Genomic DNA, 15,143 nt, shown 5'->3' with positions numbered 1-15,143 from the left:
ACAAATTACTAGCGTCAGAAAATAAATAAAAATAATGATGATAAAGATAATAAATGAAACATATTTATGTTTAAGTGTATCAAAGGAGTGTTACCAATACTTCGATAAATTCACATTGATAATATATAATGAGGATGTAATAACCTTCGTGAAACGGTTCATTCCATTCATAAACTTTAGTTGATACATTTAGCTAGCTTGAAAAATTACATTTATTCATTTAAATTTAGACACCGTGCAATCCACCTGATAAACACAGCTGATCCACATGACGTCATAACGAATATGAGTTACTGTATACCCCATGTTAATACATAACTGCTATATCCCGGGTTTGGGGATTGAATTGTTCGGTTGAGTTACATACTTCCATAATTACGAATTTTATTTAAGTAAAGTAAAACGATTATAGTAAATTAAGCAAATTTTTTTCAAACTGTGATTACTGTCACGAAACGTATACAGAAAATGTCGACTACAAAGAACTTTGAACTTAACCTATGAACCCAGCAAGTGTTCCCCCTATTAATATAACAGTGAATAATGAATTTTAAGTCTTTGTGTTGTGTAATATTAAAGTGCTTTTGAAATTTGTCTCATCGCTTTCAGATTTATTATTTGTAACTATTCAGTTAAATGAACCGGTATAATAATGCGACGTAGAGTCGTTGTCACCGGTTTAGGATTGATTTCCCCCGTGGGGAATAATGTTATTACTTCTTGGGAAACAATTATTTCAGGTGGAAGTGGATTGACACAATTAAAAGATGAAGACTATTCAAAACTGCCTTGTAAAGTTGCAGCTGTTATACCTAATTTGAATATATCTGATTACATTAACAAAAACGAAATAAGAACTATGTCACTGGCATCAGCTTATGCACTTATAGCTTCTAAAGAAGCGTTAAATGATGCTAATTGGTTACCTACAGATGATGTCGGTAAGGAGAAAACTGGTGTTTGTGTGGGAATGGGTATGGTCGATTTAGTAAATATTTCTGAAACCGCAGAAGCTTTAAAAAAAGGTTATAATAGAGTCAGTCCGTATTTTGTTCCCAGAATTTTACCAAATATGGCTGCTGGTTTAATTAGTATAAAATATGGTTTTAAAGGACCAAATCATTCTGTATCAACAGCTTGTGCAACTGGTGCACATGCGATTGGAGATGCATTTAAATTTATACAAAATGGTTATGCAGATGTTATGGTTTGTGGTGGTGCAGAAGCAGCGATTAATCCGATTTCAATTGCTGGTTTTTGTAGGTGTCGAGCTTTGAGTACATCATTTAACGACAGACCTACAAAAGCATCTAGGCCTTTCGATAAAGATCGTGATGGTTTTGTTATGGGTGAAGGTTCTGCTATCTTGATTTTAGAAGAGAGGACGCATGCAATTAAAAGATCAGCTAAGATTTATGCAGAAATTTTGGGTTATGGACTTTCTGGTGACGGTTCACATTTGACTGCTCCTAGTGAAGATGGTAGAGGTGCTGCATTAGCAATGACACGTGCTATTAATGATGCTAGTATAAAAAAAAGTGATATCACATATATTAATGCCCATGCTACATCAACACCTATGGGAGATGATATTGAGTTAAGAGCCATTAAAACAGTTTTTGGTGAACACTCAAAACATTTAGCAATTTCTTCAACAAAAGGTGCTCATGGACATTTGTTAGGAGCTGCAGGTAATTTAGAGACAATTTTTACAATATTAGCATGTAATAATTCACTCATACCACCAACAATTAATTTAGAAAATATTTGTGATGCAGGCAAAGATTTAAATTGTGTGCCTAATGTTAAACAAAACTGGAAACAAACAAATAGAATCGCTTTAAAAAATTCATTCGGTTTTGGAGGGACTAATGCTACCTTATGTGTCTGTAATTTTAGTGAAGATTCTTAAAATATAAGTTAGTGTTTTCATTTATTGAAAAAAATGCTACCTTATTCATGGAACAGTTTTTGTTTTTTAACTTAAAAGATTAAACACAGTGTACCTTAATTCATTTGTTTTGATTAGTTTTATCAGAAGACTGAAAATAAAAACCTCAATTTTGAGAACATCAAAGCATTTGGTTGTAAGTCATTTCTTTGTTTATTATAAAAGTAAAATAGTAAGTTTATGTAAAGGTAAAATGTATGCCAGTTATTTTTCAGTTAAAATAAAAGTTCTGCCTTAATATTCTTGATTGTATCATTTAGCGTATTAATAATAATTACTTTACCAAATTTTAATGAAATTTAAAATTACTTTTTGTTATTTGTATAATATTTTAATAAAACTATTATTAATGAATCTGTTTAAAAATTACATTATCAATGTTTAGAAAGCTTATTTGATACCATGGTATGGATGGACTTGTAGATTTCCTGGCATCTACAATGCTCTATTTTTGTCTACACCTAACCTCTTCACTAACAGCACTACTTCAGATACACCCAGTACAATAACTTCACAACTGCGTGTTTATACATTCTAAACTCTGACTGTATTTACAAAAAAAAAAGACTTCCCTAGTGGTACAGAAACAATTTTAAAATAATAAAAACTTCTTGCATATTTATAATTTGTTGAACAACATAATAAATACAAACAGGTACTTTTTTGGAATCCGATATCCAAACTTTTAAAATATTTTTTTATTTTAGTACTTCTAAAATATCTTTTTTTTAATGCTTAATTAAAAACATGTTGGAGAAATAGAGGTAAAATGATAACTTCACAGAAAATATTTTTGTTCAGAAAACAAAACTTATATTTAGACAGTACAAAATACAACTTTTTTTTCAGTCATTGAACAAATCTTTTTTTCAATCCTTAAAACAGAAACAAATTCACTAATGTGTTGAAGTGTTACAAAAATATCTTCATTTCTGTACCTTGCCACCATAAAAATTCACATAAATAGGGATCGATTAATTCTCTTGATATTACCTCTTCCTTTTTATTTTGTTGTTCGGCACACATCCTCAAATTCTAAATATTTTGTGTGCCCCTTTCTCAGGATCGACAAAATTCTCAGAACGGTTCTCGGTGAGTTGTTGAAAGTTATAGTGTTCCAAATTAGGGATATAATATAAGATTCCCATTTATAAGTAATATAAATTAGTATTATATAATTATAAATATAACCTAACGTAAGCTCGCTTCACTCGCTAACCTTGACTAGCAAACATAGGTTAAGTTTGGTTAGATTACATAGTTTTAAAAACAAGCTATTTCACAAGTATTAAGTTAAATAAAATTAAAAAAATTGGCGGTCAGATTACAAAAAAAATACTTGTAAACATTTTAAACTGTTGTAAATCATTCACTTTAAATTATATGAGATTTTACGTAGAGTAGATATCTATCTACTCTACTCTTGTAAATATTCATAGAATTAAGGTATAAATTTGTTTTACAAACCATGTGTTTTAATAAAAAAGTAATTCACCATTTAAAAAATAGATTAAATGAAAATAATTATATGATATTAAAAATCTTACAAAACTAATACACCTGTTATCATGTACACAGAAATAAAAGACCCTACTAATAAATTTTTAAAAATAATAAAAAGTTTAATAACCAAAGTATTTTTAATCATAACAGTAATTTAAGATATCATATTAGATTACACCCTTTTGAACCTGTCGCTCCAAAATTAACAGTACTTCCAAAAATACATAAACGCGGCATCCCAATGATTTTTACGTCTGCTCCATCTTATATTATTTCCAAAATAATTGATAAAATTCTTAGGATAAAAATTAATTTACATTATAGTTATAAAAAATGGATATGAATTTGTAAATAAATTAAAAAACTTAACGGTTGGAAAAAATACTATGATGGTAAATTATGATATAAATAATATGTTTCCTAGCATATTTATTGATAAAACAATTCATATTATAAAAAATAAACTACTAAATAATCATGAAGATCCAAAATTTATTGATAACATAATCACTATTATAAGGAATATATGCCAACAAAATTACTTTAATGATAAGTGTTAAACACAGGAAAATACCTTGCCAGTGGGATTTCCTTTGTCAGCTATCATGTCTGAAATTTACTTTCAAGATTTTGAGAATAAAATAGTTTATGGCATTATTCATACACTTTATGTTTTATTATGGACTCGTTATGTTGATTATATTGTTGTTGTTTATAATCCAGTTATATATAATGAACTCATAATTTTAAATAAGCCTAATTCATATTATAACAATTTAAAATTTACTTTTGAAATAGATGATATAAATAGAACAATAAGTTTTCTAGATGTCTGTATTTAAATTTATAAAAATAATCAAATTAAAACTACTATAATCAAAACTACAATTCATAGAAAAACAAATCATACTTTTTCTCACAAAATTAAGACATATACTAATATGATTAATAGAATGATCCATTATACACAAAATAATAAAAATAAATTAAACACAGAATTAAAAATACTATAAAATATATTGCACTTCATAATGGATATAGTGATTTGATGATTGATAATATTTATAAAAAACAAATGTCAAAACTTAGTAGTACAATAACTTTAAAACCAATAATAACATACAGAAGGTTGAAAATGTTTACTTATTCATACACAAATAGCATTATTGAAAATATAACCAAAGTTTATGATAATAATAAATTTAAACCTGCATATAAAACTAACAGCTACATAATAAAATATTTAAAAAGCAATAATAATAATACTGATTTATATAATTTATACAATTTATGTGGGTAATAAGATAAAATGTAATGATTGTGAGGACATTTACATAGATAAAACCAATAGATATTTTAAAGCCAGATTCTTTGAACATTTTAGGCATTAAAAATAAAAAATGGGTTTTCTCTAATGTTGTTGATCACCTATTAATAATAAACATTCTATTTCAAATATTAATACTAATTTAGAAATATTGGAAATTAAGAAAAGAGATATTAAACATAATATTAATAAAAATCTAGATATTTTGGAAAAGTATTATATATATATAGACAGGTATTCAACTTGATCAACTTACAAACAGAATTTGAGAATACACTTATAAAAGCTCCAATAGGTAGCAGCACTTTTACAGATATTACATCAACATTTTATTTAATGGTACAACACTATAGTATTGGCTCGACATTTACATGTAGTATGTTTTTATTTTATATTACTTTATTTTATTTTTAATTGATGTCTTATATTATTTATATTTAATTTTAATTTTAATATTTTTAAAATTTCATTTTTATGTTTAATATGTATTTTTATACAAAGTATTTTACAAAAAAAAATCTACAACTGAAAATGCGGGTTGCCACGAAAATACTTTTGTAGGAATGATATGAAATAAAAACATTGGGGTTAGATCTGTATTAAACAATCATAACTCAAGAAACAGCAAAAAATGTTTAGGATTTTGAAGCTTTTCATTGTATATACTCATTGCTGGGAGAAATGACAAAAAATTATGAATTTTTAATGACAAATTGAACAAAATTTGTTTTAATATAATATTCCTTTCATAATAATGAATTCTGTTGGTTTTGCAACCTTTATCAGTGCCTTTCTTTTTCCTGTTTAGCCTCCATTAATTACCATTCAGATAATACTTCAGAGGATGAATGAGCATGATATGTATGAGTGTAAATGAAATGTAGTCTTGTACAGTCTCAGTTCAATCATTCCGGAAATGTGTGGTTAACTGAAACCCAACCACCAAAGAACACTGATCTCCACAATCTAGTACTCAAATCCGTGTAAAAATAACTGACATTATTAGGACTTGAATGCTAGAACTCTCGACTTCAGAATCAGCTGATTTGGGAAGATAGATTACCACTAGACCAACTCGGTGGGTTACTTCATCAGTGCCTAGAGCTACTGTTTTCCACTCTACCATCAATTAAGTTTATTTTTTGTTTTCAGTCATTTAACTGGTTTGATGCAGCTCTCAAAGATTCCCTATCTGATGCCAGTCGTTCAATTTCTGTATACCCCCTACATCCCTAACAATTTGTTTTACATATTCCAAACATTGCCTGCCTGCACAATTTTTTCCACCTACATATCCCTCCAATATCAAAGCGATATTGGAGGGACATCTAGGTGGAAACTATTCCAGCATACCTTAAGATATGGCATATTAGTCTGTCTCTTTTTTTAAACATATTTTTCCAAACACTTCTTTCTTCATCAATTTGCCACAACACCTCTTCATTTGTCACTTTATCCACCCATCTGATTTTTAACATTTTCCTGTAGCACCGAATTTTAAAAGCTTCTAATTTTTTCTTCTGGGGTACCCCAGTCGCCCTAAGTTTTTCACTTCCATATAAAGCTATGCTCGAAACATATACTTTCAAAAATTGTTTCCTGATGTTTAAATTCATATTTGATGTAATCAAATTATATTTCTGACTGAAAGCTCATTTCGTTTGTGCTACTCAGCATTTTATATATTTTTCTTGTTTACCTTCATGCGATAGTTTTTGCGTAGGACTTATCCACGCCATTCATTGTTGCTTCTAAATCTTTTTTACTCTCGGCTAGAATTAGTACATTTTCAGAAAATCGTAGCATCTTTATATTTTCACCTTGCACTGAACTCCGAATCCAAATTATTCTTTAACATCATTAACTGCTAGTTCTATTTAAAAAGCAGCTGGAATAGGGAATATCTTTGATGGACTCCCCTTTTTTATTACCGCTTCTTTCTTATGCTGTTCGATTATTACTGTTACGGTTTGGTTCTAGTAAATGTTAGGAATTGTTCTTCTGTCTCTATACTTGAACCCTAATTTTTTTGTAATGCTGAATATTTTATTCTAGTGTACATTATCGAATGCCTTTTCTAAGCTTATAAATGCCATGTATGTCGGTTTATTTTTATTTAATCTTCCTTCTACTATTAATCTTAGTGCTAAAATTGCTTCCCTTGTCCCTATACTTTTCCTGAAATAAGAATTATTTTTTAAGTAATGCCAAAATATATTTAATATACTTTACCACCATCGGGAAGTGGTGATCCCATCAACAAGCACATTGCAACTACGTGTATCAAGCAGCCATTAATATCTCCAGTTCTTAATTACATTTCCTAATTATTATTTTATATTAAAATAGTAATATTATTAATTGCATCTAATTTTTTCATTGGTAAAATTTTAATAAAATGTTATTATTGGAAAATGTAAAGATTGTTGACTGTTTTCTTAGAATTTCTCCCAAACCACCGTGAACCTTTTTTTATTTTAGGTAATTAATTGCTTTTAAATCACATCTAAAAAGACTCTCTTTAACAACCAGTGGTTAGATATAAGCTTACACCCACAATTCAGTCAGTTGAGAAGAGGTAGAGATGGTGTTATCATGCTTTTTGTAAAAAAACAGTTGGACCGGGCAATATGGGCCGAAAGACAGTGACTTCACACAGTAAAAGAAAGTAGGATAATGAAATAATTAAGGTAAGGAATTCTCAGCCTTCAATAAAAAACTTTTTATCTCCCAGAGGTACTTCGATTCAGAAGAATAAAACTTTGGTCGACAGTTTTGATACATTTGTGTGTTTTTTGCTCGGATCTCTGGTCAGAGTAATAGCATTTCAGCAGTAAATGATATATTTGAATCTTCGACATCATTTATGCAAAATGAAAACACAATTACTTCTTTTTGTTATAAAGATGATGTTTCTAAGATGGAGATTATGTGGGTTCTCAATGTTGTACAAAATCGTTAATTTCATTTTAGATATCAGTGCAACCTTTAAAATTATCTATCCTATTAGTAGTATACCGTTAAAATTCCAGCTTGGAACTACTAAATGCCCTTTTGTTGTTAATCATGGCCGTGCACCATACTTTTATGACATTCTCCAAATACATTTGAACATTGATTCTCAAATGTTTTTCCCCACCGCCCACATTACGAATCAAAAATTCCCTAGCACCCCTCAAAATTTTTAAACTTATCATCTGTTAAAAATAATAATTGCAATTAATGGTTTTAAGATGCTTTCTTAAAAACAGCAATTGTAATTATTGTTTTTAAACATGCAATATTTCAGAGTTGAAACTTTCATTTTCAATGAGAGTAATTTCTCACCGATTGTTTTTTAAAATCTTAAGTATACTGTCAAAATGTAGAATATTCAAACTTTAATTTTTTCTTTTAGTCGTCTCTGTAAACCTCTTGGTTGCAAAGTTAAAGTAGTTTGAATACAATCTTTTTTATCATTAAATATACGTGTTTCTTTAACTTTTTGTACTAATGTTGTAGGTATTTAATTTTAGTTTGAAATATCAGGAAAACATAATTTTACCTTTTTTTTAATCAACTTTCACCTTCCTAGACAGCTTGAACTCCCCCAATTTTCTCTGGGCCTTCTTCCCATCCTGCATACACACACAGGAGTGGAAGAAGGCCCACAGAGTATTTCTCCCCCTGAAGTCCTCCATTGCTCATAAGGAGGGTTATCGCCCACTTCGAGAAGAATTTGTTTGAATAATAATGAGAAAATATTTTTCAGGTAAATGCCAATAACGTTTGTTTTCTGTACAAAATATGGTGTTCTATTCTAGTTTTCTTATTTGTATTACTTTTCAGTTTTTCTCTAAGTCGTGAACGTACATATATTCTTTGTTAAATTGAAATCTGTGTTTCTTTACATTTTTATCCAAACCAAGTTATCAAATATTGTTTTTTGTTTGCTTTGCAAACTAATGTAACTTAGTTTTCTTGTGAAAATTTTTTACAAGATTCGAACTAAAACACACAAGAAAATAATAAAATTACTGAAGCTGAAGATGATGACTGTAGAACACTGCTCACTGTCGACTGGATAAAAGGGACAGGGTGGACATTTCCCCCTTAATAAGTATATATTTTTATTTCTCTTAATAATAAGAGACTTTTACATCCCTTATAAAAAAAATGTATTTTCTTTATGGTCAAAACACTAATTAAATAAAATGATAAATTAAAGAAACTACTGTGGTTAATAAAAACTTTAAACGTAAAGATATATTCACTTTAAATGAAAAAAATTACAACAAAATTAATTTAAATACTTTTTAAAACTTCAACTAAATTTATCATTAAAACTTAATTCTGTAATAAAATTAAATTACTATTTACTAATTAAAATGTACAGAAAAATATAATTAATATAGATTAAATTCTTATAAAAAGTAATAAACATACTAAAATAAATTTAAAATTGTAATTTTGAAAAGTAGGTAATATTTTTAATTTTGAGTGGGTAGGGAGGGATTGAAGTGGAAATTTAAATTCTGAATTGAAGTAAGTAAAAGGTTGATGAAAGATGACTGTAGTTCACCAGGGCCAAGGTGGACTACCCCCTCTTAATTAAAGTCATAAATGATTACTTCATTAAATCAATTAATACCATCAATAAACAAATAAAAATTAATGTACCTTTATAAAAATAAACCTCCCTTAAATATAATTAAAAATATTATATTTTTACAAAAAATCTAAAATTAAAGAAAATATTTTAAAATTTTGAGAACTGAATAAATAAATAAAAACCACTTTTAAAAAGTATCTACATTTTATTTTGTATCTTTTTAAACTAAAATAAAAAAATAAAAAAATATTAATATATTAATACAGTGAAAGACTTATTTTTAATAATAAATATAAATTTTGAAAAAAATCTTTAATTTCTCTTCTCATTAGGTGGGAAATGGAGGACTGCTGCTGATGAAGCTGGAATCACAACTGAAAAGAAACAACAAAAAATACATATGGGTGTTAACGTTAGTAACACACATGTTATACAATTCGCGTATCCATATTTACGATTTATACCTAACACTGTATCGAAGGATGGCCAGTGACCGACACATGGTCGATAACGTGACCACACATACGTGTCATGCACTAGCTTATCAAATTACAACATATTTATGCATATTATATACTAATACATAATGTATATGTTAACATATCAGTCAGTAGCACTACCATTTAAACTCTAAGCAGAGGTTGTAAATACTAATAAATTTAATATTGTCTAAAAAACAAGAGAATATTTTGATTTCGACATGTATCCTGCAGAGCAGAACACACCTCTGATAGCAGATAGTCAATAAATTTTATATTCTCTTCAAAACAAAAGAATATTTTGATTTCACTATGTATCCTGTAGAGCAGAACACATCTCTGGTAGCGCATAGTCAATATTTTCTGCATGACAAGTTATCTGCCTAGCCCATACATTTTTTTTCCAATATATATATATATAAATAAACTATTGGCCCTGCAGTGCATAGCACATCATTTTTATAGCTGACATTGTATAATTTCCTTTAAGGCAGGAAATTTGTACCCTGCAATGCAAAGCACATTTTCTGTTGTAGATGATAATGTATAAATTCCTTACACGACTGAAAATGTGATCTGGCCGAGAAGATAAGATGCAATGCTGATACTGTAATGTATATTGAACAGCTCTATACTGATTACTGGTTTAATTTAATATTGAATTGTAACCTTACAATTCATCAAAACTGGAGCATACAACCAGTAGTATATTTATACTAATTTCAGCAGGTGGGAGCCTTTTAGATCAGACAGTATAGTAAATAATTTGATTGAAGCCAATTAAATTTAATACATTATATTACTTATGAATACAAATTACAAATGGAGTATACAAATTACAAATTAATGGAGAGGGTTTGCTGTATTATCCAGACATTTATTGAATTAATGAAGGAAAAATTCAAAAATATGAAACCACTGTAATAATCATGTAATGTTAACTTAATGGACCAATACTAATTGAAGAAATCAAAACCTGAATACAAATAGCCACTAATTATTGCTATACTGAAAAAACTAAACTTTGAAATCATCTAATGAATAATAATTATATGCAACCAGAATGGTAACTGTAGGATTCCTGTAAGTACATAGTGGAAGGCTGAAAGAATATGGCAGATTAATGTGAATGAAGTTAGAAGAAGAATATGGTATAAATAGGAGAACTCTATACATATATTACTGGCTAAATTGCGTTTGCAATGGCTGGAATATAAAGATAAATTTAGCTTTTTTCGGAATATCTGATAATTTTAATTTTAACATCGATTGAATTATAAATGATTCAACAAATATGAAAACTATACCTACTCAGTGAGCTTTTAATCACAAAATTATTTATATTTACATGTTTCATCATCTCTGTCATTCTAGAAGTTTCCACATACTGCTTCATGTATTGCCACTCTAACCATCTTTCTTAACCTACTTCTCAAATGGTAATACAGTATGCATTATTAGAGATTAATGAACTTGAATTAGAATTGTAAGTAATGAAATGACACCATAAAAATTAAAATAAATATAAAATTACAAAGCAAATGAGTTCTCTTAGAATAACATAATGCAATCTTCTACAAAACTGGATAAATGTTTTTAAAACCTGTATTTCTACAGTTTTTGCTTTGCTAACTCAAGGCAAATTATGTTAAATGATATAACAAAAAAAAAAAAAAATAGCTTTTCTATCAAATTCATTGTAAAAGAAAATAGAAATTAAAATACAATTAAATATAGGGAGGAAGAAATAAAACAGAATATGAGATCTAATTTTAAATAAAGTGGATGGGCTGTATAATAACAATAATGTTAATTTATGTGATTGAATGAAGATAGATGTGAATGGTGGAATATTTTACCAGCATTGGTCAATAAAATTTAAAAAAAACCTCTAAATACACAAATAAATTGTACAACCCCCAACTAGCAACATATTCAAAAGAACTTTTAAGTCAATATATTGTACAGCTACACTAATGGAACTGGATAGGATAAAAATATTTTCTGTATAAAATGTGTATTTTATCTGTTTATAAATGTAAATATAAATAAATATATTTATATTTATTCTGCATTAAATTTAGTAAAGCAACAAGCTTAAGAAAAACAAGAATTCTTCGGCTTACAAAAAATAACTAGGATTTGAATTCAGAACCTTCCAGATGAAAGGAGAGATTTTTTTGTTACCATTCTTTCTCAAAGTGTTAACTAAAAGAAAAGAAAAGAAAAGTGGAGTAAGAGAAAAGACTTTCAGTGAACATATGAAACAGAAAATATTTGTTTTCTTAATTTTAAAACAATGACTTTATTAAAAGAATCTATTATAAATATTTTATGAAAAATTAATCCGAAGATGGAAAAATAAAATCATTAAACTTCTCAAGAAATTTCTTGTAGTACAATTAATACTAATTATATTACCATACTAATACTAATTAACTCTTGGAATACTTTGTTTTTATCAAATAAACTATCAGTGATTATGCTGAAACTAAATTTATGCTTAAATATTTATTAACATGAATAATGTACATAAAAAACCCATTACCCATTATTCTAAGTAAACACATATATACTGTTATAGTTAATGTTAATTTCTATAAATATTAGTGTAGTAAACTTATCTTAGTAGTTAGTAGTAGCATAGTTAGTAGCATGTTAGTAGTTAGTAGTAGCATAGTTAGTAACATGTTAGTAGTTAGCAATTAGTATATTAATTGTTAGTAACTTTTTTTTTATGTACATATAATGTTCTATATTTCACCAAGAATGGGTTGATAAATCCATAAATATTGAACGAATTGATATGAAGATAATAAAAATATTAATTAATTAGAAAATTTATTTTTTAATTTAATATATAGAAAGAGTTCACAAGATGCAAGTCTGTTAAATATTACATGAAAAAGAAATATAGACTATTGTGAAAATAAAAGAAGCTGTTATCATATCTGATTGTGAAATAAATAACATAAAGAAATGTAAACACAAAATTATGGATATAAACATAAAAACGATTATTTACAATTTGTCTAAGGGTAAATAAAAAATTAAATCGTATAGTTGTGTATATTAAAGACAGTTTAAAAATTAATTCATGATTCTCAAGGTCATGGGGTGGTCATCAATGAAAGGATGGTTGAAGTTTGTGTTGCTAAGGAAAAATGGAAAATACCAATGAATGAACAGGATAGATGCTTATGCTTCAGAAACGATGCTCAAAGAATTTAAGAATGGAAACAATAAAGGAAATTTATAAGAAGAATTTTAGCACCTAAAAGTAAAAATAATTTTAAGATTTATAAAATAAAATATCTTAAGATCACATTAAGAAGTTTAAAAAAAAGTACGGCCTCTAAGAAAAAGAAGATTAAGGTTTTATAAACAGTTCAAATAAAGAATGCAGGGCAACTGATTAAAGAAAGAATCTTTAATATTTAATATTTATCTTTAATATTTCTAGAATTAAAAACTATATTTTAACTAGTTTCAAGAAAATGAAAAATATCTAAAGGAATTAAATATTAAAGAAGAATTTTTATACAGATATCCTTTCAGAAATAAAATAGTAGATTTGAGTTTTTAGGAAAAACAAAGAAAAAAATTTTCAAAAAACAAAAGGGATGAAGTTGTCAATGAATTAAGGTACTGGATGAAGAAACAAAATCCAAAGAAAATCTTTTCTTAATGCGATCCATAGATTGTCTAAATGAAAAAGAAACAATAAAGTGCTTATTTAAATGTTAACTTTGTACCGTGAACTTTACCTGGTATTATTTATAAGAAAGAATCTATTAAATAAAATTTAATTAAAATCATTAATTTTCCAATAATAATTTCAAATTATTAAAAATATAAATCTATTAAAAAATCAGCCACAAAGATAAAGACGGGCAATATATTTTTATAAGTTGTTTTCTTAATAAAATAATTTTCAAGAATGATATGAATAATAATATGATGCGATAAGTAAGAGAATGAAATTTCTAAAAATGAAGAAAGAAATCATAGGATTAGCTAATGAGAGTTTATGTTGTGCGACATAAAAATGCACAAGGTTATGCACAGGTTATGTTTCCACTTTCATAGAAATATAGAGATGAAAGAAACTAATTATAAGTATTAAATCATATTTCATTAAAATTAATTAACTAAAAAAATGAGAATTCTTTTATTTTGGTTAAAATCTCTTTAGTTATAAATAAAAAATAAGATAATTCATGAGTAATGCAATGTAGTACAATAAAAGTTGGATGTTTCTATCTCTTAAATGATTAAATCTTTTGATACAAATTATGTAGTAATTAAGGACATAATTTTTGTAAGACTAAAGAAAAGTACATATAAGTTAATAAATTATTTGTTTTTAAAAAGAAATGGTTATTTCTTTTCATCATTATCTTTGCCTACATCCTGTTTGTCCAAAATAGAATTTTGAAAAATAATATTTATAAGCTGTTGGGACATTGTATTCAGCAATTATCTTCTATAAATTTAATTTAATAATAATTATTTATATAAATTTATATTAATAATTTATATTCAATTATAAATTTAAATATTCTGAAAGCTAGATTGTATTCAGGTTTCAATTAATTAAAAATTATAGTAGAATTTTGAAAAAAAAATTATATGAATGACAGAAAACTTGTAAACAAGATTATCAATGTAATATTATATAAGATTATCAATAATTTATGCGTTATTTATGTTTAAAATATTAAAAGGCTATACATATAATGAAGAAAACTTATATAAAATCTAAGACATGAAAGAAAATAATGGTTAGTATTATATTCAAATAATAAAGTACCTAAAGAACAGTAAATAATGTTGATTTATTTCGTTTATTCAAGAATTACAAGCGACTATAACTTCTAATAGACATTCAAATTACTGCTTACAAAACCATGTAAATTCTTCCACTTTTTCTTAATAATTGACTTAACATTAAAAATCTATCTATGAATTCTTCATAAATACAAAAAACTATATTTTGCATAAAAAATTATGTAAAATTAATGAAATAAATATTGCTGGCATTTCTCATAATTTGAAATATAACAAATATGATTTTATAAATAAGTAAATTTATCATTACCAGTTATAAGCATAAGCTAACTAACATATAAAATCGAGGTAGACTTGATATTAGACAATAGATAGATGATGATAGACCATTTGAGATGCGAGGAGGAACCATCCATCCCTCATCATTATTCTTCAATTTGTGCAACACATATTTTTTTTTTTATTACTATTACTGATTAGCCTTCTGCTTATTCAAAATTG

The 15,143-nt window shown here is 26.9% G+C and overlaps 1 protein-coding gene across 3 annotated transcripts; it reads left to right on the top strand.

Moving 5' to 3' along the window:
• Positions 1 to 195: 195 nt before the first annotated feature.
• Positions 196 to 14,173, top strand: LOC142324698 (3-oxoacyl-[acyl-carrier-protein] synthase, mitochondrial). Of its 3 annotated transcripts, none has more exons than XM_075365600.1 (2): positions 196 to 1,691; positions 9,705 to 11,684. In XM_075365600.1, exons 1-2 carry the CDS (start codon positions 653 to 655, stop codon positions 9,863 to 9,865), a joined length of 1,200 nt encoding a protein of 399 aa, XP_075221715.1. In that variant the 5' UTR covers positions 196 to 652; the 3' UTR covers positions 9,866 to 11,684. The 3 variants fall into 3 exon arrangements, with proteins under 3 accessions (XP_075221715.1, XP_075221716.1, XP_075221714.1); XM_075365601.1 differs by lacking the exon at positions 9,705 to 11,684 and adding an exon at positions 12,716 to 14,173 and having other exon boundaries at positions 205 to 1,691; XM_075365599.1 differs by lacking the exon at positions 9,705 to 11,684 and having other exon boundaries at positions 218 to 2,320.
• Positions 14,174 to 15,143: the final 970 nt, after the last annotated feature.

This window comes from Lycorma delicatula, chromosome 5 (assembly GCF_047948215.1).
Source record: "Lycorma delicatula isolate Av1 chromosome 5, ASM4794821v1, whole genome shotgun sequence".
Classification (NCBI taxonomy): domain Eukaryota; kingdom Metazoa; phylum Arthropoda; class Insecta; order Hemiptera; family Fulgoridae; genus Lycorma; species Lycorma delicatula.
This window is presented reverse-complemented; position numbering and strand designations above follow the sequence as displayed.